Source organism: Vulpes lagopus, chromosome 5 (assembly GCF_018345385.1).
Source record: "Vulpes lagopus strain Blue_001 chromosome 5, ASM1834538v1, whole genome shotgun sequence".
In the NCBI taxonomy this organism is placed as follows: Eukaryota; Metazoa; Chordata; class Mammalia; order Carnivora; family Canidae; genus Vulpes; species Vulpes lagopus.
Genome location: NC_054828.1, coordinates 28,839,579 through 28,863,908, shown reverse-complemented (window position 1 = coordinate 28,863,908; position 24,330 = coordinate 28,839,579). Strand labels below are relative to the sequence as shown.

Below are 24,330 nucleotides of genomic sequence, written 5' to 3'. Positions count from 1 at the left end.
CAGAACACTTAGCTTGAGCCTGAACCTTTTTCCACCCCTTTGAGGTAATTTTAGATTTGCAGAGAGACTGCACAGAGTTCCTATATACCCTTCACCCAGTTTCCCCTACGTTAACCTAGCACAATGATTGAAACCAGGAAATTCACACTCATATGGTGGTATTCACTAATTTTGCTGGCTTTCCTAGTAAGGTCCTTGTCCTGTCCAGGACCTGGCATTGCATTTTACTCTCAAACCTGTCTTCTCTAATCTGTGACAGTTGCTGTCTTTACCTTCATATAACTTGCCACTTTTGAATAAGAGAACTGGTCCATAATTCGTAGAATGCCCTTAGTTTGTTCTGTTTGTCATCCCTGGCTAGATTGAGGTTATGGGGGAATACCACAAGTGACATTGCACCCTTTAGTGCATCAGAAGGAGAGACGGTGACTGATTACTGGGGATGCAAACTTTGATCACTGGTTTTTTAAGATGGTATCCACTAGGTTCCTCCACCATACAGTTATTATTCTTCCTTTTGTAATTACTAGTTATTTTCTGGGGAAGTACTCTGAAGCAATACAAATGTTCTTACTTTTGCTTAACTAGTGTTTGCATCCATTTTTGTCTACAGTTAGTACAGTTGTCTATGGTGATTTCCGTTCTCCATTATTCCTTCAAGAATTGAACTACTCTAAGGAAGAACTGTCCTTGTCCTCCATGTATAATCTATTCAATTTATTTATATTAGAGTGGATTCACAAATATTTTTTTCTATGGCTTATAATCCACCACAGATTTGCTCACTGGGTGCTCCTTCAAGTTGGTTTATTTGTCCTTAGACAAGAAGCTCCCTCCTTTTGGGGGCACTTCCTTCTCTATGGTACCACAAGATATTCCAGGCTCATTTTATACTTTATCTGCCTTAGATCTAGAATTCCTCCAGGGAGCTCTGATTCCTTTCATTGAAGAGTAGTATTCAGAAGCCCTGATCTAGACACTATATGTGCTTGTTGCTGTTGGGGTGTCAGTGTGTCTAGGCCTTCCCAGCAGACAGGGCTGGGAAATACATATAGTCTAACTCTAGCATTCACAGAGGGAGGCCTAATTATTTCAGCATCTATCTTTATGTGTTTTAAAAACCATGAGTCCAGGGATCCCTGGGTGGCGCAGCGGTTTGGCGCCTGCCTTTGGCCCAGGGCGCGATCCTGGAGACCCGGGATCGAATCCCACATCAGGCTCCCAGTGCATGGAGCCTGCTTCTCCCTCTGCCTGTGTCTCTGCCTCTCTCTCTCTCTCTCTGTGACTATCATAAATAAATAAAAAAATTTAAAAAAAAAAAAAAAAAAAAACATGAGTCCATACCTCCAATCCCAATCTAACACCACAAAGCTCATTCTAGCCTTACCTAACCTTTTTGTCTGTAGCTTTTCTCCAACAGTGAGAAACCTGGCATGACCAGAGATCTGTAACCATACTGTCCCTACTGGGAGGGAGGAGGAGTGAGGAGGATGCTGCATTGTTCTTGGCCTTAGAGGATGGGATTTTGACAGACACGAGGGAAAGTGATTTCCAGCAGACAGTAGAAGCTGGTGGGCAAAGCAAGCATGGTGATGTGCAAACCTAAAACAGGAAAGGAACCAATCCTAAAGAGCCTGAATTTAATGCAACATGTGGTTCATAAAGGGAATTTCACCTGTGTCACATCAACTTTGTTTTATTCTCCCAGTCAGTGGGGAACTGCCTGACATTTTGGATTAGTAAGTGGCAGAACCAAGGCTATATGGGCTTAAGATCCAAGAGCAAATGGACAGGGTAGGGAGGAGAATGAAGCTACCATTGCAAAATAGGGTGGTAGAGGCCATTACAGTAAAGGAATGGGTAGGAAACGCATTATAGAAGAACCATCAGAATGTGGTAAATGTGGAATCTGGAGGCGATAAGGGAAGAGTCAAAGTGATAATGCTCCAAACCTGTGTAGTTTGGAGAAAGTGGTACCGTGAACTGAACCGCCAAAAGGGTTCTATGTAAATCGTTTCTCCCTTGAGGGTAGGTACAGGCTTCACTGCTCTGTGACCACAAAGCCTCACAAAATGCCCTGTGACGATTGGCCTCAGTCAGCTCTTCCCTACTACCTGAGCTCCTCAGCTCTCCGCCCTCCCTCAGCTCCACCAACTCCAAATGGATTGGACACACAGCTATGACAACCATTCTCATCACCCAGGATGCAGCTAAAAACCCTCTCAACGCCCTCCACATGCTGGCCCCAACCTCTCTTTTGTGTTTATCTTGCATTCCAGCCCTTCCCTGCTTGCTTGGCGTCACTTGGGTCCATGCTCTTCTCTCAAGCCCCACTGGTCCCAGGCATCCTTTGAGCTCTTGTTTCAACCTGAAAGGCCCTCCCCTCCCTGGCTGACTTCTGAATCTGTGTAAATCAGCCTGCCACCTGAGGGGTTAGATGTCCTTCTCAGCCTCACAACACTACCAAAAGAGCAAGTTCATCTTCTTCCCCTGACCCATACATTTTTGGGGGCAAAGACATGTCTTGTTTACCATTGGCCCCTCCTGGACATACTGCAGGAGTCCCAGTCCCTGATGAAGAAAAGGGCAGACAGTCACTGAATTCTCATGCCTCACTGTACCTCTCCACCCCCCACCACTCAGCTTCTTCCTTCTGGAGGAAGAGCTTAGCTCATCAACACAGCCTTCTCTACCTCCTCCTTCCAGCTGGCCTGACCCCTGAACCTGCATCACTGTTAGTTCTATCAGTCTCAGCCACGTCTGAGCAGGCCAGCAGAAGTGCCCAAACAATGCGTGTGTGCGGATGTACCAAGCCCCAGCCCTGCCTGTCACGAGATCCTGTCCAGGAATAAGGCTGAGGAAGGCAGCCTTGTTCTCTGCTTCCAAGTCCTCAACTCCTCCTGGTGGACTGTAGCGAGTGGGTAATGAGGCTGGGGAATTCTACCACGGGGTTGAGAGCTCAACCTCCTGGGGCCTCTTATGCCGCGTTGCCCCACCAACCACTGGAAACCCTCAGGCTTCTGAACTAGAGCCAGTGCCACGCTGCCTTCTTGCTGGTCCTTCCTTTCTCTCAAGGTCCCCAGGGATAGATGAGTGAACAATAACACAAAACCACAAGAAAACAGAACCACGCACTAGGCCTTGTCCATAATTATTACTATGATTTACAAAAAAAGTTTTCAGGCAGCTGTGTTAAATTATTGTACATTTCTGGGAGAGGGAAGTGGGGGTCTTGGCCATAGAGTCAATGAAAACCTCCTTCGTGGGACAGGTGGGAAAAGGAAACGTGCCCCCCATACTCCCTCTAGGTCTGACTCCAGATCTAATGGCTTCTGGGAGTGGCAACCAATGAAGACCATTAACCCTTTCCTACCCAAGGTACTAAGGTAAATGAGGAGTGGTGTCAATGAAGTGCTTTGAAGGGAAACTACAATAATCCATGATCCTCTGCCCTGATCCTGGGGCAGACCCTTTGCTGGGGATGGAAGACTGCCCAGTCCTCAGCCTACACCAAGGCATCTACCCAGGAAGACAGGAAGACTGAATGTGACAAGGTAAGGAATGCCTAGGTATGGCACAGGAAGCAGTGCTGCACCAGTGGGATGCTGCTGGCCACCCCTCCACCCCACGCCTCAAGGCTAGCTACACAGGCATCCAGGCACTCTGGCTCTGGGAGGGATCCTGTCAAAGGAAACGGGGCTATTGGGCATCCGGCCTTGGAGCTCGAGGAAGCAGCCCCAAGGGTCAGAGCAAGACCCTGCCAAGGGGGTACTGCTGGAACAATCCAAAGCTGGGCCCCTCAATTCCTAAATTTCAGCTCATGACTCCATCCATGCAGCTAAATGTTATTGTGTGTGTGTGTGTGTGCAGGGCAGGGCTGCAGGGAAGCATGGTTGCCCCACCTGCCCAGGGTTCAGGGCATGCAGGGGACCCTAGTCCTAGGATGTAGAGCCCAGACCAGAAAGGGTTAAGGGCTCTGACTCCCCTTTCCTCCCGCTCTTCCAACACGGCTCTTCCAACACGCTACATTTCTTCCTCTGGCACTAGAAGGTTTTACGATGAATAGCACGGGAGCCATCCTCTTCATACTCCTTTTTGGATACCCACATCTTCTTAAAGGTATCCAGCGAGGCCAGGATGGAGCCACTGGGAAGGAGGAGGGAAGGATAGACTCTTGTGGACCTGAGGGCTGGGCCATCGACCCTTTCTGGGCACTCAAAGTTCCATCTCTACCTGGGAGGGAAATCCACCCACCTCCACCTGGCCTGGGCCAATGGTCTCCCAGAGCCCTCCCTGTGAGCCCCGCCTCACCCAATCCACGTGGAGTACAGCCGTTCCTGAGGGGCCGAGATCTATGGGAACAAATAGCAATGTAATTGCCTGTCACCACACAGCAGCCCCCACCCCAGCCTTGGGAGCCTTTCTCCCGGGGCCTGAGGCCACAAAACAAGTGCATCAGCTGGGAGCAGTAGGAGCAGCTGAACGGGGAGGAGACAGCTGAGCTTAACTGGGAGTGAGAGGGTGTCTGCAGGTGGCAGTTGTACCTCCCCCAGTCAAGGTTGCCCAGCACCCTCATGCCCCATGGGACTCCCTGTAACCTCACCTTGATTTTGACATCCTTTGGGGCAAGCTTCTTCACTTCACTTAGCAATCGGTCACCGAAGCCTGTGAACACAAGGCTGATTGAGCCCAGGGTTCACTAGCACCCCCATCTCCAAACTCTGGTGCCCCCAAGTGCTGCCACCCTTCCTTTAGTAGTTCTTTCCAGGATCAAGGATGGTGGGGGCAAGCCATCCCAATGGCAAGAAAGAGCCAGCACCATGCCTGAGGTGGGCCCAGCTTCCTCAGAGAGGCAGCGTGAGAGGGGAACTCCAGGTTACACGGCTTCATCTGGCCCCACGCTCTTCCACCCAAAGCAAAATCAAAGGCAAATGACAAATCAGGGGGAAAATATCTTTTCTGTCCATCACAGAGGCCAAGATCACATGGGGGGGGGGGGGCTGTGATCTTTCGCTGGGGACTCTCCACCATAACTGGTGGGGGTGTAAGTGGCATAGCTTCCAGGGGAGGGGGAGACTGGTGGTATCTACCAAATAACAAGTACCTATGTATGTCCACCCTCTGACTCAGCAAGTCTCCCAGGATTTCACCTTCAGGGATTTTTTTTATTATGTGAGGTTATCTGACATGGCACCTCTGTGATTTGCGGTGGCTGCAACAACACTGCAGGCCATCGGCAGGTCAGTGGGGAAATGGCATAGCCATTCAGGGAAATGCCACATGGCGTATTAAAGAGCTCATGTGGATGGGGAAAGACCTTCCAGGCATGGGACTGTGTGAAAAATACACAGTGTGCAGCCTGGAGAGCATGTCATGATGGGTATAAAAGCAGGAGTGAGGGGAAATGCACATTTGCTAATACGCACAGTGCTGCTGAGCGTACAGTTGATAAGCTTACAACTCCTGGGGGAGGGAGTGGGGTGACCAAGATGGGGGAAAGAGACGTCTTCTCACAAATCTTAGATCTTATGTGAGCTTATTATAAAGTCAATAAAATTTCACTTAAAACTTTTCTAAAAAAAAAAAAAAGCTCACTGAGCCCCAAAAAGTCAACAGAAAATGGAGCCCCCAAAAGCCTCCTAGGCTCCAGGGAGTGTGGTGTAGTCTAGGTCTTGATCACCACCTCCCCAACAGCAGTACCTTTGAAGAGCGTGGAGCCACCCGAGAGCACAATGTTGGCGAAGAGTGTCCGGCGGAGGTCCATGTCAGACTTGTGGATGGCAAAGACCAACACCTCGTGGAGCCCCTCGCTCTCATCACCTACCAGGTCTGGCTGGAACAGCAGCTCAGGAGCCCGGAACCGAGCAGGCCCCACCTTTGGAACACAAGATTGAGGGCAACAGGCTTCTTATTCCTCTAGGTGCCAGCATCACCACTGCCACCTGGTGCCAGACCTCACAACTTACGTCGAGCACGCTGCCGTCTGGCAGGGTGTACTGAACCTTCTCAGTCTCCAGAGCCTCATCCTTCTGTGGGTTGATGGAGAGGTAACAGGCTCGCTGCGGTGGGCAGGGACACAACGCTCAGAAGGCTGCAACCGGGAAACCCACACCCAGGGCTCAACCTCATGCCTGGGTGCCACCACCTCCCACTGCTCCACCCAGCTGGCCTCCACACCCTCTTCCTGCCCTCTGTCACCTCTTTGATGGTCCGCACGACCTCAAACTCAGCTGAGGTGTGAAAGTCAACTCCTTCCTTGCGCAGCAGGAGCCGGAGATAGCGGGAGACATCCCGGCCAGCAATGTCCACCCGCATGATGGAGTGCGGCATGGCAAAGCCCTCGTAGATGGGCACAGCATGAGTGACCCCGTCCCCTGAGTCTAAGACCACTCCTGTCGTGCGTCCTGTCGCATACCTGTCACCAGGTCAGTGTCCCTTCACTTCAGCCACTGAGGCATGGGGCCCTCCTCCCCCCTGGAAGGGACACTGGGACATTTGTATTATCTGGTCTGAAAAAGGGACACGAGGGACTCCCTAAAGGAACCGTTACCAGGGGGGCTGTTTCTATAGGGATGTCCAACAAAAGCCAGAGGATGGGGACTCAGGAGACCCCAGGGTTTAGGGCGCACTCACAGGCTGAGCACCGCCTGCATGGAGATGAACAGGGCTGGCACGTTGAAGGTCTCAAAGAACACCTCTGCTGCTTTCTCCCGGTTCTTACTTGGGTTGAGTGGAGCCTCCGTTAGGAGAACAGGATGCTACAAGACATGGCAGGGTTTAGGCATGTGCAAAGACAATGTGCTAAGCCTAAAGAGGATCTTCCCGGACAGCCAAAACCCCCGCTGCGAGCACACATAGCTACAGCCTTCTGGAGGGTAACATCCCACTATCTGCCAGCAGTTTCTCTTCCAAAGATTCAGCTTTCTCTGGAAAACTCTACTTGGCATACGCCGACTGCATGTACCCACATATATGCAGTGACGAAGCAGCAGGCCCTAACAAAATGCAGAGGAAGTGCAGGAGCATAAGCAGGAAGGGAAGAGCAGGGAGAGGGCACCCCTGAGCACTGGGAGCCTGGGGGGGGGGGCTGCCACACCTCCTCCGAGAAAGTCTGCAGCTGATCCTTGGAGTAGACGTACTGCCAGATGCGCTCCATGTCATTCCAGTCTCGCACCACACCATGCTCCATGGGGTAGCGGATGGCCAGCAGCCCCCGGTGCTCCTGCAGAGGAAGGCGGGAGGGCCAGCTGGAGCACCCGGCCCCTCTCCAGCAACGGCTTTCTGCCTTCTTGGAAGCCGCCCCTTCATCTGCCCTGAATAGAACCACCATTGCTTACTGGGTGTCCCCATGCCTGGTAGCCGGGTCCTGAACTCAGCACAGGCTCATCTGTCTAGCAGCACCTTCTTAGGCCCTCAGAGCCTGGTCAGCTTCAACTGGCAGGGGACAGAGAGGGTGGGGATGTGCTCCCTCCCACCTAGTCCTCCCCTTCCAACTCTGGCTGAAAACAGATGCCCCCTCAGAAAGTATAGCTCTGACCATGAGCCCATGTTCCTGGGACCATAGAGACCCCAAGCCCTGGCAAATGCATGTTCCAAGGTATTACCTCTGCTTTTGGTCCAATGAAAAGGTCCCCCTCCAGGGCTCCAGCCATCACTCGCATGTGCTTAGGGCGCCCAACACTACAAGGACAGGCCAAGTCAACAAGGTGGGCAGGGGGCGTGGAAGAGCCCACATCCAGGAAAACCCAAGTCTAACTCCTGTGGTCAAAAGTGTAATTACTCTAAAGCATCAGGACCTGGCCATGTGGCAAAGGCCAGAACCCGGGCCTACAGGATATGGCCCTACAGAGCAGGCCTTGGCAGGAGGGCATGCTCAGGGTCAGAAGGAAAGGGATCCTTTCCATTCCCCACTCTCCCTCCCAGAGAGGCTGGGAGCTCTGGAATCTTAGCTCCTCATGGTCCAGCCCTGGCAGAGGGTCAGCTTCTGCAGCCACAATGACTCAGCCCACACTCTCGATTTCAGGAGGGCAGGGCTGCCACACCGTCTGTAGACCAAGGTCCCAGGAAGTTGGATCATGGCCCTTGTCCACCCCTCTCCCATTCATTTGATCCTGCCCCTTCCCACTACCAGGGCTTCCAGACTAAAGACTCAGTTTTTGGAAGACTGGACAAGCTACCATTCCAAAACGTGACCCAAGTTCCCTGCACATCAATAGGAAGGTTTAACTGAACCCAAGTGGAGTTCAGAATTGAAAGGTGAAGCCCTACTGAGTACTTGGTGCTCCAAGCTGGCCCTGTCCCCAGACGAGGCCTGTGGTATAGTCACCCACTTTGGGAGGCCTCAGGATCCCCCAACATGCCCTGCTTAGCCAATCCCTCTAAAACCTCCAGGATTTGAGAAGTGGTACCACCTAGGGAAAACTTCTCAATGGGCTAGAGTGGCTGAAGCAGTGCTCCGGGTTTCCTCTGTGCTTTTTCATCCCTCTTATCCCTGCCACCACTGGCTCCATTCAGGGAAACATTTCCCTTGACTGAAACCCATTATTTTCTAGAGCTGGAAAATAAATAAGCCCTGAAAGAAACATTTCCTGGGAGGAAGGGATGGCTATGCATTAACTCCCACTCTTTCTCCTCTGAGTTTGGGTTTTTCTCCCAGAGATGTCTCTCTTACAATCTTGCTGCTACTACCCCAGCCAATTTCTAAGGGAATGCTGGTGGCTTCTCCCTCCCTGGCTAAAGATGGGATCAAAATCAGTCTTCAAAGACTAGGAAGCCCACAGCACTTCCAGAGCTGGTAACAGCGTTAGCCTCACAAATCTGGTGTCTTCCCTTAGAGGGAGCAAGAGTTGATCTCAAAGAGAGCTATGACAGAGAGCCAACATTCTTCCAGGAATCCGACAAAAAGGTTAGGGCTGCTGCCAGAGCAACACTTACTAGTTTGGGAAACAGTATTTGGGAATCTGGTCTCCTGCAAAGCCAGCCTTGATCACCCCGGAACCCTGCAAGGAAAAACCGTGCTTAGCTCCTGACACACACCTCCAGATGAAGGCAGTGCCCTGCAATAGAGAACCGGCTGCTCCGTCCTGGCAGCCCGGGGTGGAAGTCTGAGATCCCGCCAAGAGGGCAAGATCGTTTACAAGTACACCAATGATTCACAACTAGGGGGTGCTTTGCACACCTTCTCCCAAATTTGACAATGTCTGGAGACTGAGGAGGGGAGGGTAGAGGGAGGGTGCTACTGGCATCTAGAGGGTAGAACAGGGATACTGCTACATATCCTACAATACACAGGCCAGCCCCTCACACCGAGAATTATCTAGCCCAGAATGTCAATGGTGTGGAGACTGAGAAACCATGAAGTACGTCCTCTGCACACTCTACGGTCAGCTGCAGGCAGGAGGAATCCCTGGCCATCCTGCCTCTCCCCCCAGAGCAAACACGGATCACATACAGGACCCACTCGGGAAGCTCACTGTGTACACAGCAACAACTAGCACCTCTCTTCAAGTAGCTCCTCCCAAGAATTTGCTGCTCCAGCATGGAAACTGGACTTAGGATCTTAAAGGGAACCTGGCATCTAGAAAACTCCCACTAATGAAGGGATCAGCCTCTCAATCTCACTTCTCACAGACTGCCGTCACAACCTTTTGGGTCTGAGTGCAGAAATAAACATCCTCACGTTAGAGAGGAGGGGCTGGAAGCCCACAGGGACCAGGCAGGCTCTGAGCTCCTAAGCTTGTTGGTTAGCCTAAGTGAGTTATCTGCCCACCAAGAAAGGGAGTGTCCTACTCCTTCCTGCAGCCTGCTGAAGAGCACCCCCAAGCCCAGTTCTAGCCTTCATATTAAACATCCCCTGCTGTGACTCAAGGAGCCCATGTGGATACTCCAAAAAAAGACAGCCATTCAGGATTACATCGGGGTCATGTGGGAGGGAGACACATCCCAGAAAGAGGAGTGAGTCATTATAAAAAACTCCAAGGCAAACATAGCAGAGGCAGATACCCAGGCTAGGGGCCTGGTATGAATCTAGATCCATAGACTCCCCTGCCCCTCATTTTCCTCCCATGGACCAGAAATCCTCAGAGGGCAGCTGAAAACATGTCGAGCCCCAGTGGTGAAGGACAAAGCCACAAGGAAGCCAGGGAACTTTTCCCTGAAGCTTCCAGACCATTATCCCAAACTGCTGTGGGTCCTGGCAAGAGTGGTCCTGGACTCTCCCCCACTGTCCTGCTAGCTGTGGAATTTCTGCTCGGCACCGGCAGGGCGCACTTTAAGGAGCGGGTCAAAGTAGCCAAACCAACCAGCTGATGGTGGACATGTGGTTCTCAAGAGCTTAACCACTATTTTCTTTTTTTTTCCAGTCAAAGAAAAAGCGCACAGTAGAGCACAGCCTGCCCACCCTGGAGGTCCTGCTAAGAGTTGCGGCCCCTTGGGAAGGGCAAGGACAGATCCGGCCAGCACTGTGCAAAAGGACAAATACCGTCCCTCCTCTTCCACTAGGAGGGGCACTCGGGCCCCGGGAAACGGGTAAAGGCGCTGGGGTCGAAACCTAACCAGTGACTCCCTCTCAACCACCAAGGGTCCAGAGGGCGGCCCCAGGCCTGACACACGGGAGCACCGGCGGGCCCGTGCGGCTCTCACTCCAGGCTGCCGATGCTGACCGAGGGCCGCCGGTCGCATGGGCTCCCGCCTCTCCAGGACCTCCCCGCCGGGCTCGGGGAGGGTTCGGGCAGCGGCTCCGCAGCACCGGTGGAGGGACTGGCCCCACGGCGCGGGCCACAGAGCCAGGGAGCAGGAGAGCCCCCGGAGGAGGCGGCGGGCGGGCAGGGCCTGGACAAGTAGCCGAGGTGGGCGGACCCCCCCACGGCCCTCCGCGTGCGCCCCCGGGGGCGGGGCGCCCGCCCTCCCCCCGACTGCCGGGCCTCACGTTGTCGATGACCACGGGCTGGTTGGCGATAATGTCGTAGGACTCCATGGCCCGGCCGGCCGGCCCTGCCCAGCAGGCGGGCTGCAGGAGGCACCGGCGAGCGGGCAGGCGGGCGGACCCGGACGGCGGCGGCTCCAGACACCGTGCCGCGCCCCTCCCACCCCGCGCGCGCAGCCTACGCCAGCCCCGCGGGGCTTGCTGGGGGGCGGCCCCCCCGCGGCCAATCACCGCTCCCACTCGGGCGGATTGATGCGGGCGCCCCGGGCCTGCGGCGGGCGGGGGGGCGGGGCCTCCGGGGGCGGGCCAGCCAATTGAGGCCTTCCGGAAGTACTGCGGGGGCGCTCCCAAGGTAGGCTGCGCCGCGTAGGGGGATGACGTCATGGCTCGGCTCTTAAAGGGGACTTGGACGGAGCCGAGGGGGCCGCTGAGAGTCACCTGTCCAGAAGGACGTCGTTCCCGAGCGGCAGCACCTGCGACCACGCTACTTCGCGAGCGCGCGGTCCCCGAGGAGGCCGGCGCTGGGTATTTTACCCAAAACATTTCTTTACGGAGCACCGAAGAGGATCCTTTTTTTCGTGTAAAAATTACAATTCTGTGGTAACTTGGTAGCTGGCGTTAGTTCAAAACCTGTGTGTTTGCAGAGCACTTCTCCCCATTTGCCATAGATCATGTTAAATCTTTGCAGTGACTCTATCAGGTAGCTGTATTCTTACTCCCGTTTTGCAGATGTAGGAAGCGAGGGGCCTCATACTTCTGTAACCAGCCCAGGGCTCTCCCCATCGCGCAGCCTCCAGCCTGCGGGGGTGGTGGGCTGCCCCTGCCGCAGTGCAACGTGGAGTCCTAATTCATTTACCAAACCGAGCCACAGGTATGTGCTACCTTTCCCACTGAACTGTGAGATTAAGTTTGGTAAAAGTGAAGCACAACATCGTACAGAAAAGTGCAGAAATCACATTTCTATGAATTATTACAATGGGGACACGCTTGCATAGCAATAACCGAGTTTAAGAAACAGAGCATGACCAGGATCCCAGGAGCTACCCGTTCCTCTCAGTCACTGCCTGGCTTTTTTCTTTCTTTCTTTCTTTCTTTCTTTCTTTCTTTCTTTCTTTCTTTCTTTCTTTCTTTCTTTCTTTCTTTCTTTCTTTCTTTTTCTTTTTTTAATATTTTATTTATTCATTCATGAGAGACGCAGAGAGAGATGCCTGGCTTTTCCTGCGAGGTGACCGCTTTCCTGAATTGCGACACCAAAGGTTAGTTTTGCCTACTGAGGAACTTTTTGCAGTGGAATCATCAGTATGGTTATGATGGTTCATAAAATGAGCCACTGTGAACCGTTAAAAATAATGAAGCTTTATATAATCTCATGTGAAGCCCATCAGGACATAGGAGTCAAAGCAAAGAAAGCCACAGTATCCAGAATGTAATACGGTCCTGTCTCCAAAGAGTCTATGAGGCACCTTCAGGGCTTTTTTAGTATGGGAAAGAGCCCGTTGGCAAATGTGGGTGAATGAAGGGAGAATTCTTTTTTTTTTTTTTCAACATAAACTTTTTTTGGTATTAAATTGTTTTTAACTTGTTCGTTGCATATTTTTACTCGCATTTATTTTATTGCGAGAGAATACACACAACATAAAATTCACCATCTTAACCATTTTTAAGTGTACAGTTGAGTGGTAGTAAGTACATTCATAATGTTGTGCAACCATTACCACCATCCATCCCCAGAACTGTTTTCACCTTGTAAAACTGCAACTTGGTACTCATTAAATAGTAACTCCTCATTCCTTCTCCCCTCAGGCCCTGGGCATCCACTATTCTTTTTGTGTCTATGCATTTAGATAACTCATATAAGTGGAATCATATAATAGTCACCCTTTTGTGACTAGCTTATTCTATTTAGCGTGTCCTCAGGGTTCATCCATGTTGTAGCACATGACAGGATTTCCTTTCTTTTTTTCTTTTTCTTTTCTTTCTCTTTTTCTTTTTTACTTATTAATTTGACACACAGAGAGAGCATAAGCAGGGAGAGTGGCAGACAGAGGGAGAAGGAGAAGCAGGCTCCCCAGGGAGCAGGGAGCCTGATGCAGGGCTTGGTCCCAGGACCCTGAGATCCTGACCTGAGCTGAAGTTAGACGCTTAACTGACTGAGCCACCCAGGCACCCCTTGCCCTGTTCTATTTTAAGGATTTAATGGTTTTAATTCTTATATTTAGGTCAAAGACTCATTTTGAGTTTCTTTGTGTATACTATTGGGTAAGGATCCGACTTCATTCTTTTGTACGTGAATATCCAGTTTCTCCAGCGCCATTTGTTGAAAAGACTGTCCTTTCCCCATTGAATGGTTTTGGCAACCTTGTCAAAAATCATTTGATCATATATGTGAGGGCTTATTTCTGGGCTCTCTATTCCAGTCCGTTGGTCTGTATGTCTGTCTTTAAGATATATTACTTCTTAAATGAAATAAAAAACTGAAGTAAGAAAGTATCTATGTGACATTCAAACATTTATGGAAAAAGTGCTAGGGTTCTGCTTGTGAAGGAACTCCATGAACCCTAGGCAGCAGAGAAAACAGTGCTGGGAGAGGAGTGGCTGAAAAGGACCCCCGAAGTACACGTTATTGAAGGCTATCCAGCGAACCCAACTGCAGAGGCAGGAGGGCAGGTTCATCAATTATTCTCTGAGATAACCATGAGGAGGAGGAGCTCAGAAACATTACTTAGGACAGAGAAAGGAAAAAAGGAAAGAAAAACAGGGAGAGGCAGGAGACAGTGATAAGGTGAAAGGATCCCTCAGACCTGCAAGGCCAGCCACTTCCTCCTTGCTCCTTCTAGCTGCTCTCAGATGTCCCCCTTTTCTTTTCTTTTTTTTTTTTGATGTCCCCCTTTTCTTACCTAGATGTCTCCCTTGCCCTTAGATTTCTTTGACCTTCCGAATTTCAGTAACCATTCCTTTTACCCACATTACTAATAAAGACAAAAGCTACCAATGCAGGTCAGTTCTTAACACATGTAGAAGAGCCATAGGAAAGGGTTTTGGGGGACTTCCCTGAGAGATAGACCCCAAAAGAAAGGGAGGATAGCATGCTATGCCTGATGCCACCTCTTCATCCTTTCTACTACAGATACTCACTTGTGGCCACCAATGATGTATGAAAAATTTGTGATCAAACAAAGCTATTAAGGAAATACTGTCAACTAAATTAACTCTGAAAATTGGAGGAGTTCTTGCTGTAGCCTGAGTGCTTCTTCTTTGATATCTGCTGGACTCCCCTTTAAGATCTTACCTTATTATTTCCTTGGGAGCGTAGAGTGGAAGATTGGGATAAACTGAAGAGTCAGATGCCTGGGTATAATTTGCCATCTTCAAATCAGAACCCTATCATTCTATTTCATTCTTGTATATCTCACAGGTGAAAACGTAGGATCACCTTGTTATATACTGCATTTCCTTATGCTTTGTGAGATATAATTGACATACAGCAAACTGCATGTATATAAAGAGTACAATTTGGTGAGTTTTGACATATGAATACACCATGAAACCATTTTCCCCAGTCACGATAATGAAGATATATCCATTGCTTAGCAGTTCATCATGGCCTTCATCTTCCCTCTCCCTTCCATGTTTTTATCCTTAGACAAGCGCTAGCCAAAATTTTCTGTACTATAGACTAGTTGTCATTTTCTAGAATTCTCTATTGTGTATGATTACACAGTTACGCATAATACAGTATTTTTTTAAAAGATTTTATTTATTAATGAGAGGCACAGAGAGAGAGAGAGAGAGAGAGAGGCAGAGACACAGGCAGAGGGAGAAGCAGGCTCCATGCGGGGAGCCTGACATGGGACTCGATCCCAGGTCTCCAGGATCAGGCCCGGGGCTGAAGGTGGCTTTAAACCGCTGAGCCACCCGGGCTGCCCCCTATTATTTATTTATTTTTTCTTTCTTTCTTTCTTTCTTTCTTTCTTTCTTTCTTTCTTTCTTTCTTTCTTTCTTTCTTTCTTCTTTTCTTTCTTATAAATATATACACATTTCATTTCTTTTTACTGCCTTGTTGAATGAATAAGACCTTTAGAACAATGTTGAATGAAAGTGGTGAGAATGACATTTTTGCACAGATCCTGAGGTTAGGGAGAAAGCATTCAGTCTTTTGTGATGATATATGTTACTGTAGATTTTTTTATAGATGCCCTTTATCAAATTGAGAAAGTTCCCTTTATTTTACATCAATGGGAGTTTTATCCTAAATAGATGTTAGAATTTGTCAGGTGCATTTTCTGTATCTAATGTGATGATCATATGATTTTTCTATTAATGTGATGAAGTATAGTTATCTATTTTTGAACGTTCAAGCAGCCTGTATTCCTGTAATAAATCTCACTTAGTTATAGTATATTGGCCTTTAAAAATATTGTTGGATTCAATTTTCTTAAATTCAGCTAGGAATTTTTGCATCTTTTATGAAAGATATTGGCCTATAGTTTTCTTTTATTATAATACCTTTGTCTGGCTTGGTATCAGGATAATGCTCGTCTCATGGAATAAGTTAGGAAGTATTTCCTCAGTTTTAACTTTTCAGAAGATTTTCTATAGAGTTGATGATGTTTATTCCTTGAATATTGGTAGAGTTAACCATTGAAGCCATCTGGGCTTTGAATTTTCTTTGTGGGAAGGTTTGTACCTACAAATTCAGTTTCTTTAATATAGAGCTTTTTCCTTTTTCTTTTTTAAAAATTTTAAAAAGATTGTATTTATTTATTCATGATAGACATAGAGAGAGAAGGAGGGGCAGAGACACAGGCAGAGGGAGAAGCAGGCTCCATGCCGGGATCCCGACGCAGGACTCGATCCTGGGACTCCAGGATAATACCCTGGGCCAAAGGCAGGTGCTAAACCCCTGAGCCACCCAGGGATCCCTGAGCTTTTTCTTTCTTAGAAAAAACAATTTCTTTTTTATAGAGCAGTTTAGGTTTTTTTTTTTTTTTTTTTCTTGAGCAAATTCTGTTTGTATCTTTCAAGGAATCTATGCATTTTATCTGAATTGTGGAATCTATTGGCAAAAAGTCGTTCATAATGTAACATTATTTTCCTTTTAACATCTGTAGTATCTGTAGTGATGTCTACTCTCTTGTTCCTGATATTGGTAATGGGTGTTTTCTGTCTTTTTCCCTCTGACTAGAGGTTTATCTATTTTATTGATTTTTCTCAAAGAACCAGCTTTTGGTTTCTTGATTTCTTTTTTCAGTGATTCTTACATTATTAAAAGGTAACAGTAGGGGCACCTGAGTGGCTCAGTCAGGTAAGCTTCTGCATCAGCTCAAGTCATGATCTCTGGACCCTGGGATTGAGCCCCACATTGGGCTCCCTGCTCAGTGAGGAGTCTGCTTCTCCTTCTCCCTCTGCTCCTCCCCCCTGCTCATGCTATCTCTCTCTCTCTCTTTTTTTCTCTCTCTCTCTCTTAAATAAATAAATAATATTTAAATAAAAGGTAACAACAACAACAACAAACAAATAAGAATATGTGGCAGAGACACATGTAGTCTGTGAAGCCTAAAATATTTTTTTCTATTTGGCTTTATATAGAAAAAGTTTATTGACTCCTGCTCTAGACCTGGATGACTGCATAATTATAGATGTTTTCCCTTCGTACCTTGTCACTCAACAAATCTGCCTAGAAATGAGAGAAATGAGGCATAGGAAGTCTAATGATCACTTAAAAGTAAGTGTCATATGGTGCACTTAGGTTGCAAAGCAGTCTGAATTCTGTTCCTCTGGTGATATTAGCAGATGGAAAGAAGGGAAGGGGTAAATGGGAGAGGAGGTGGTGGAGACTCTGGTAATGGGATTCACTGGGATTCAGCAGTGGCCTGAAGGATGTTAAGGGGACTTGCCTAGTCTCTTATTTCATCAGTAGTAAAATGAAGGTGATGCTGGTGTAGTCCCCACAGGGACAATGGAAGTGGGGAAAGTGGCCAGACTTGAGGATGTGTGGGAAAGTCAGAGAATTTGTTCATGGACTGGATATGTGGTGAGAGAGAAAGAAAGGGGTCTAGGATGAACCCTGGATTTTGGCCTGAGCACATGGAAGGATGAATTTGTTGCCAAAATGGGGAAAGTAGCAGGAGTGTGCAGTGGGGATCAAGAATTAGGTGGTTGTGCATCTTGAGTTTGAAGTTAGCCTACTGCCCATTGCCTTGGTTTCTTTTTTTTTTTTTTTTAATTTATTTATGATAGTCACACAGAGAGAGAGAGAGAGAGAGAGAGAGGCAGAGACACAGGCAGAGGGAGAAGCAGGCTCCATGCACCGGGAGCCCGACGTGGGGAGCCCAACGTGGGGAGCCCAACGTGGGATTCAATTCCGGGTCTCCATGATCGTGCCCTGGGCCAAAGGCAGGCGCCAAACCACTGAGCCACCCAGGGATCCCGCATTGCCTTGGTTTCTACTAACTCTCAGCATTGTGTGAAATCTTTCTGGTAAAAAGCCTCCAGGGGACTCCATTTCCACCTCACACCTAGCCCACTCTCAGCCCCATCCAGGGTTTTGCTCCACTGAAGCTTCACTCATTTCTTTTCTCATGTCTTTTCCACCTCTAGGTATTTGTTCTCACCTATCAGGACACATTTTTGGCATTTCCATGCATCGGGTAGGTTTACTCTTTCTGGAGGTCTACTCTTTAGACCATCTTGGGAGGCTGTGTTTTTTTCTCTATAAAGGCAAGTGGCAGAAGTGAGGGAGTCTGTGCCTGGAGTTAGTGTTTATTTTTCTATTTACTGGTACGTTGAAGTTGGACATTTTCGATCTTTTGGTTATGCTGGGAGTGTGAGTCTTGTGTTTTTTTATATGTTGCTTGTGTTGTTATGTTTTTTGTTTCTGTGGAGATATTTTAGAGAAGTAGGGTTTATGGGGCCACCATTACCTAATGTTATAGGTTGAATTGTATTCCTCTTCCTAAATTTATATGTTGATGTCCTCACCCTCAGTACCTCAGAATGTGGCTTTATTTGGCCTATCTTTTAGATAGGCAGTCAAATTATAATGAAGTCCTCTGGGTGGGCCCCAAGCCAGTATGACTTGTCACCTTATAAGAAGAGGAAATTTGGACACAGATACATGTGGAGGAAAGATAATGTGAAGACGTAGGGAGAAGACAACCATTTACAAGCCAAGAAGAGAAGCCTCAGTAAGAACCAACACTGCTGACACCTTGATCTTGGACTCCTAGTCTCCAAAACTATAAGACAACAGATTTCTATTATTTAAGCACCACCCTTCCCCCTTTTGTGGTGCTTTTTTTGTTTTGTTTTTTAAGGATTTTATTTATTTTTTTGAGATAGAGGGAACGAGAGACAGCACACATGAGCTGGGAGGGAATCGGGGCAGAGGGAGAGGGATAAGCAGACTCTCCTCTGAGCAGAGAGCCCAACTGACCTTGGGATCTAGGATCCGGATGGTGATCTAAGCCAAAGGAAGAAGCTTAACTGACTAAGCCACCCAGGTGCCCCCTGTGGTGCTTTTTTAATGGCAGTCCCAGCAAACTAATGTGCCTGAATCACTCAGAATTCTACTATATAATTTTGTGTAACTTTTTGTCCCTCAAACAGCTCTTCAATCCCATACTGCATACAGTGCATGAGTCCAAGGGCTAAAGGGCAGGGCTATCTACAAATTTGTGGGATCCAGTGCAAAATAAAAATGCAGGAAAAAACGTGCACTTAAAGGTGCTAAAATATAAAGATTTTTCCTTTAAAAATCTTTTTTTAAAAAAAGATTTTATTTATTTATTCATGAGAGACACACAGAGAGAGGCAGAGGCACAGGCAGAGGGAGAAGCAGACTCCCTGCGGGGAACTGATGCAGATGGACCCCAGGACCCTAGGACCACGACCCAAGCCAAAGGCAGACGCTCAACCACTAAGCCACCCATGCATCCCTAAAAATCATTTAATATGTATAAAACACAATAGGGGAAATAGTGATACACAAGTGCTATTAACTTATACCTTTATTTTCAGAGTTATAATCATATGTAATACAACAAGTAACAGTACTTTTCTAATGCGATATCTTGATTTAGCATAGGATTTTTCTGGCTTACTTAGCTACTTCCAATTCACTTAAGCTGATTTATGTGTATATGTGTTTGTGTGTGTGTGTGTGTATAATTTTTAAGTAATCTTCACATCCAATGTGGGGCTCGAACTCATAACCCCAAGATTAAGAGTCACGTGTTCCACCAACTGAGCCAGCCAGGTGCCCCTCACTTCAGCTGAGTTAGCTGATTTTTATTGTCATGCACAACTTAAGAGATCTGGCTAATATCCTACCATCTTCAGGCTGCAATGTGTGCAGGATGGAAGAAAGCACTGTAGAGCTGAAGGAAGTGAGTGGAAAGCCTATTTCCTCAGGGTGACCACTGTCCCCTTCTCATCCCTGTCCACAGACACCAGACCCTGCCCCCTTCCCATTCTAGAACTGCCCACTATAGAACCTTGCTTCCAGGTATGACTTCACAGACCATCTAGTTCTGCAGTATCCTGGAGCTAAAGGCTGTTATGTCTGAAGGATTTCAGGAGATATACAGACTATGCCAAAGAAAAGAGGAGCAGAAACCCTCTTCTTTGTTCTCTTCCTGGACTATTGGCAAGGTACAGAGCTCTACCCTTTCAAAGGTCCTGTCACAAGTATAGTGGGGCAGATATACAAGTAAGAGACTTGCTGTGAACTTAAACCAGGCAGGAAATGGAATTCTCCTCCCACAGGTTCTGAAACAGTGAACATAGAATTTCTCCCCGCCTCTACTTTCCTCACCTACTTGAATCTACCATAGGGACTTCTTGCTCAGAAGGGGATAGCTTTAACATTTTTCCAAACTGAAGCTTTCTCAAAAGACCTCTATGGGAGAGTAGCCCACTTGCACACTGAAATTTTTCAACATACACAAAAATAGATTAGTGTAAACTTGTGTGCACTAATTTAAGCCAATCTTGTTTTATCTATCCCCTTATATACAACACACATGTTTTATTTTATTTTTTAAAAGATTTTATTTGATAGAAAGAGAGTGAGAAAGACAGAGAGCATGAGCAAGGAGGGAGCAGGAGAAGCAGGCTCCCCACTGAGCAGGGAGCCCCAAGTCATGATCCCAGGGTCCTTGGGATCTGACTTGAGCCCAAGGCAGATTCTTAACTGACTGAGCCATCCAGGCATGCCGCTCCCACTTTAAATACCAGTTTTATTGAGATATAACTCATATAACATAAAATTCACCCTTTTAAAGTATATAATTCAGTGGTTTTTAGTATATTCACAGAGTTGTGAATCAGCCCCACTTAGTTTTATAACATTTTCATCATTCCGTAAAGTGCTATCACACTCACTAGCTATCACATCACTCCCCGCTCCCTCTTTCCCACAGCCCCTGGCCACTAATCTACTGACTGCTCTATAGATTTGTCTATTCTGGACGTTTCATATATGGAATCATACAACATGTGATCTTTTGTGACTGGCTTCTTACATATAATATGTTTCATGGTTCAGCCACACTGCAGCCTGTGTCAGTACTTCATTCCTTTCTATAGCTAAACAATATTCCATTGTATGAATATGCCACAGCCAGTTAATCCAGTTGTCAACTGGTGGACATTTGTGTGGTTTCCACTTTTTAGCTATCTTAATAATGCTGTTATAAACATGTTATGAATATAGATTTTTCAAAGTGAACATTAGATTTACATACTCTATTTTTAGGGTTTGGCTGCGTTTGGAACCACTTTTGCTATCTACTAAACTAGTTGGCTGACAGCATTCTGGCAAATTCTCTCAGTGTATGGCTATTGGGTCTGTGGAGAGAAGCAAAAAGGACAGTAGGCACATTATGCAAACTGTCAGGGGTGACATCGAGAAAAGGGGAAAATGTGACTACCCTTGTCAGGCACCTTAAAAACCAAAGCATTTGGGGCACCTGGGTGGCTTAGTGGTTGAGCGTTTGCTTTTGGCTCAGGGTGTGATCCTGGGGTCCTGGGATTGAGTCCCACATCAGGCTCCCCGCAGGGAGTCTGCTTCTCCCTCCGCCTGTGTCTCTGCTTCTCTCTGTGTGTGTCTCATGAATAAATAAATATCTTTTTTAAAAAAGAAAAAAAACCAAAGCATTTTTGTGAACAAATGTTTTACTGCATGGGCTTACTTCCACTTCCATAGTACTGATTCTTAATGGATCACTAATATCTTAGCAAAAGAGAACTTTTTATTTTTTTATGATTTTGTTTATTCATGAGAGACCCACAGAGAGAGGCAGAGACATAGGTAGAGGGAGAGGGGAAAGCAGGCTCCCTGCAGAGAGCCTGATACAGGCCTCAATCCCAGGACCCCAGGATCACCACCCAATCTGAAGGCAGACACTCAACCACTGAGCCACCTAGATGTTCCAAGAACTTTTTATTTCTTTCATTTACCAAAAAGCCATCACCTGGAAGCAATATCTATGCACCATTAATTACATGATCACTGGTTTTCCTATAGAGTTGAAAGCTGCCGTGTGCACACATTACCAATGGCTATGCAGGTTTTCTGTCAGGAAACCAGGTGAGACTTAGCATTGTCACTGGTTATAAGAAGTTCTGATTCTTGCAGATACTTTTTGAATGCCGTGGCACTCAGAGTAGTTGGTACTATGCCCTGAAACTTCTTCATTAGGGGATAAATTTTTCTTCCTTGGTGGTTTGTCTGCTCCTTTGGACCAGAGAAAAGGGCTAGCCTTGACTTAGAATCAAGAAAATTTGTGCAGCACCTAAGACATTGCAACATTCATAGAGAAAAGCCTGAAATATACTTCAAAATTCCATGAGTTGCTACATCTTTTAGCAGAGTTAACCCATATCCTTGATGTGGCCCCATGAGTGTCAGCAGAAGTCTTGAAATCACTCCATGACATCCTAGAGGAGATTGTTAACCCAGTGCTTTTCCATTTATACCTTCATTTTTTCATTCGTCAATGACAACATCAGAAATTTCTTGTGCTTATCAAACAGGTCAGGTAGGGGGTAGCCCGAGGCCCTCTGAGCCCCCTCCAAACATAGACTCTAGTGTGGTTTAGTGCAGAGTACGCAGTAGTGTTATTCCCTGTCCTCCAAAACAAGAAGGCATCACATTTCCAAGATGGTCAAAGTCATTGCTTGTTGACATCTTTTCCTATGGAGGGGAAAGTTTTTGTTGAGAAGATACTGAGACGTTGTGTCTATCTCTCTTTGCTCTCCCCCAGAACTGAACACTGAGCATAACCATGCTTGGATCCAGGGTCACCTATTGCAGTTTATAGTAGATATGAACACTGGGATGTGATAAGGGGATAGCACTTTTCATCCACAGATGACATCAGCAAATTTCATCTCTTTCCTTCTTCACAGGCCTCTTGTGGTTGGCACCTTTCCCACCAGTCTCAGATGGGAAAGCCAAATCCCTCAGAACTCTACTGCCCAAGAGCACGAGGCACTCAAAAGGTGGACTAGAACCCAAGTCCAGTTCTCCTTCTCCTGGAGCAGGTGAAGTGTGTGATACTCCTCTCAAAATACCGTGCAAGAGAATATTGACTTAAAAAGAATACATGCAGGTCCAGTGAATGATTTAATCACAGCTAAGGTTTATTTTCCCCATAGGCTCAAATACTGAATTTTCATCAAGTTCAAAAACTTTGGATGAAGGTTTGGCTAAAATATTTGGTAAGTACCTCCCTCAGGTGAAGCCATCGGGCTGTATATGAAGAGTCTCGTCCTTGTCCATGGTTGTTGCTAAGATAACCTAGTGCTTGGGAGGGAGAGTGCTTGCCTTGAGGTTATAACCAGTTCTTTGAATGTCAGAGTCCCAGGAAATTAGGCAAAGCATAGAAAGATAAACATATGGAAAGGATTCTGCTCCTTAAAGTGGGGTCTATGTAGCAGCAGCAGGGCCACAAGTTACTACAAGTGCTGAGTCACACCCCACCTTAGACCAGCTGCATCGCATCTGCCTGACAAGATCCTTGGGGGATTCCTGCAGCAGTAGAGAGGACCTGAGGCTGAGATAAACCTTTTCCCCAGGTCCTCAGTCCTAGTTGAGCATGAGAATCCCCTGGGGAGATTGTTAAGAAGAGACAGATCCACTTCCCTCCTCCACCCCCATCCCAGTGATCAGATTCCTTGGTTTGGGATGATTCTGTCCTGGGACGTTTTTCCCAAAGAAATATATCTTCTCTGGTGGTGTGTGTAGGTCAGGAATAGACACTGAGGGTTACTTCTGGTCTGAGAAACAGCTCTCAGGAGTGTAAGCAACTGATGCTTCCCTCTAGGTTAAGACCTATTGGGGGGGATCCCTGAGTGGCGCAGTGGTTTAGCGCCTGCCTTTGGCCCAGGGCGTGATCTTGGAGACCCGGGATCGAATCCCACATCGGGCTCCCGGTGCATGGAGCCTGCTTCTCCCTCTGCCTTTGTCTCTGCCTCTCTCTCTCTCTCTCTCTGTGACTATCATAAATAAATAAATAAATTTAAAAAAAGGACCTATTGGGTGTTCTGATCACAGAGCTCTATGCCTGTCAATCCTGCTTGGATGGGGGACATTTCCCTTTACACAGGACATGGACATTTTTTTTTCCAGGAGCTGTCCCATGTCAGGATTTCTGGGTTTGCCCTTCCTCCACTGTGCTATTAAAGTGGCTCTGGTAGATCTGCACTGAGTATCTGGCTGATTGAATGATGGATAGGTTGCCATGATTGAATGAGTGAAGGGATGCAGATAGCTCTTGTAGCCTCCTACTGTGCTCTCAGGAATTCTCACCTGGGATCAGAAGACTTTTCTCCTTCTTGCAGGAGCTCCATATCTCTGAATCCCACCCTACATGTGTGGAAGGGGAGTGAGTGAGTGTGAAGATGGGTGTCTAGTTCAGGGTTTGGGAAGATTCCATCAACTCAGGAAGGTCTGCTGACCTGCCCAGCATCATGCCAGTGTTGGCCTTGGCATTGGTGGGCCACCAATAAACTCTCCAGGTTCTCTGAGCAACAATTCAGGATTGTGTAGGTCAATACATCTATCAAGGAAGGGACTAGTGATGAGAACTCATCATTTTACTAGTAATTCTGATAGCTAATTTTTGGGAGTTGCTATCATAAGCACCTATTTTATCAAGTGAGTAGGCCATCTGCCTGCCAATGTACCAACAGCCCTTGAGAAAGGACTCAGAATAAATACCATATCAATGGAATTTGTGATTGTTTTCTGTGGCTTAGCAAAGAAACCTAGAAGGGGAAAATAAAACTGTTGTCCTCAGAGACAGACAGAAACTGTCTTTAAAAGAGAAGGAGGGATACCTGAGTGGCTTTGTTGGTTAAACGTCCAACTCTTGCTTTTGACTCAGGTCATGATCTTGGGG

General features: G+C 47.4%; 2 protein-coding genes across 2 annotated transcripts in view; one reads left to right on the top strand and one right to left on the bottom strand.

The window, feature by feature from the left end:
- Window positions 1–3,135: 3,135 nt before the first annotated feature.
- On the bottom strand, window positions 3,136–11,152 carry ACTR1B (actin related protein 1B). Its single transcript, XM_041755417.1, has 11 exons — window positions 10,928–11,152; window positions 8,935–8,999; window positions 7,605–7,680; window positions 7,097–7,222; window positions 6,634–6,758; window positions 6,199–6,415; window positions 5,967–6,059; window positions 5,701–5,875; window positions 4,604–4,665; window positions 4,312–4,352; window positions 3,136–4,146 (listed from the first exon to the last, which is right to left on the bottom strand). The coding sequence occupies exons 1-11, from the start codon at window positions 10,973–10,975 to the stop codon at window positions 4,044–4,046; spliced, it is 1,131 nt and encodes a 376-aa protein (XP_041611351.1). The 5' UTR covers window positions 10,976–11,152; the 3' UTR covers window positions 3,136–4,043.
- A 173-nt stretch (window positions 11,153–11,325) lies between these two features.
- C5H2orf92 (chromosome 5 C2orf92 homolog) overlaps window positions 11,326–24,330 on the top strand; it is a 45,064-nt gene continuing 32,059 nt past the window's right edge. Inside the window, exons 1-5 of the mRNA XM_041755418.1 lie at window positions 11,326–11,504; window positions 11,654–11,795; window positions 17,525–17,574; window positions 22,337–22,471; window positions 22,586–22,648. The gene's annotated coding sequence lies outside the window, so the exon portion shown is untranslated. The remainder of the gene's footprint in view (window positions 11,505–11,653; window positions 11,796–17,524; window positions 17,575–22,336; window positions 22,472–22,585; window positions 22,649–24,330) is intronic.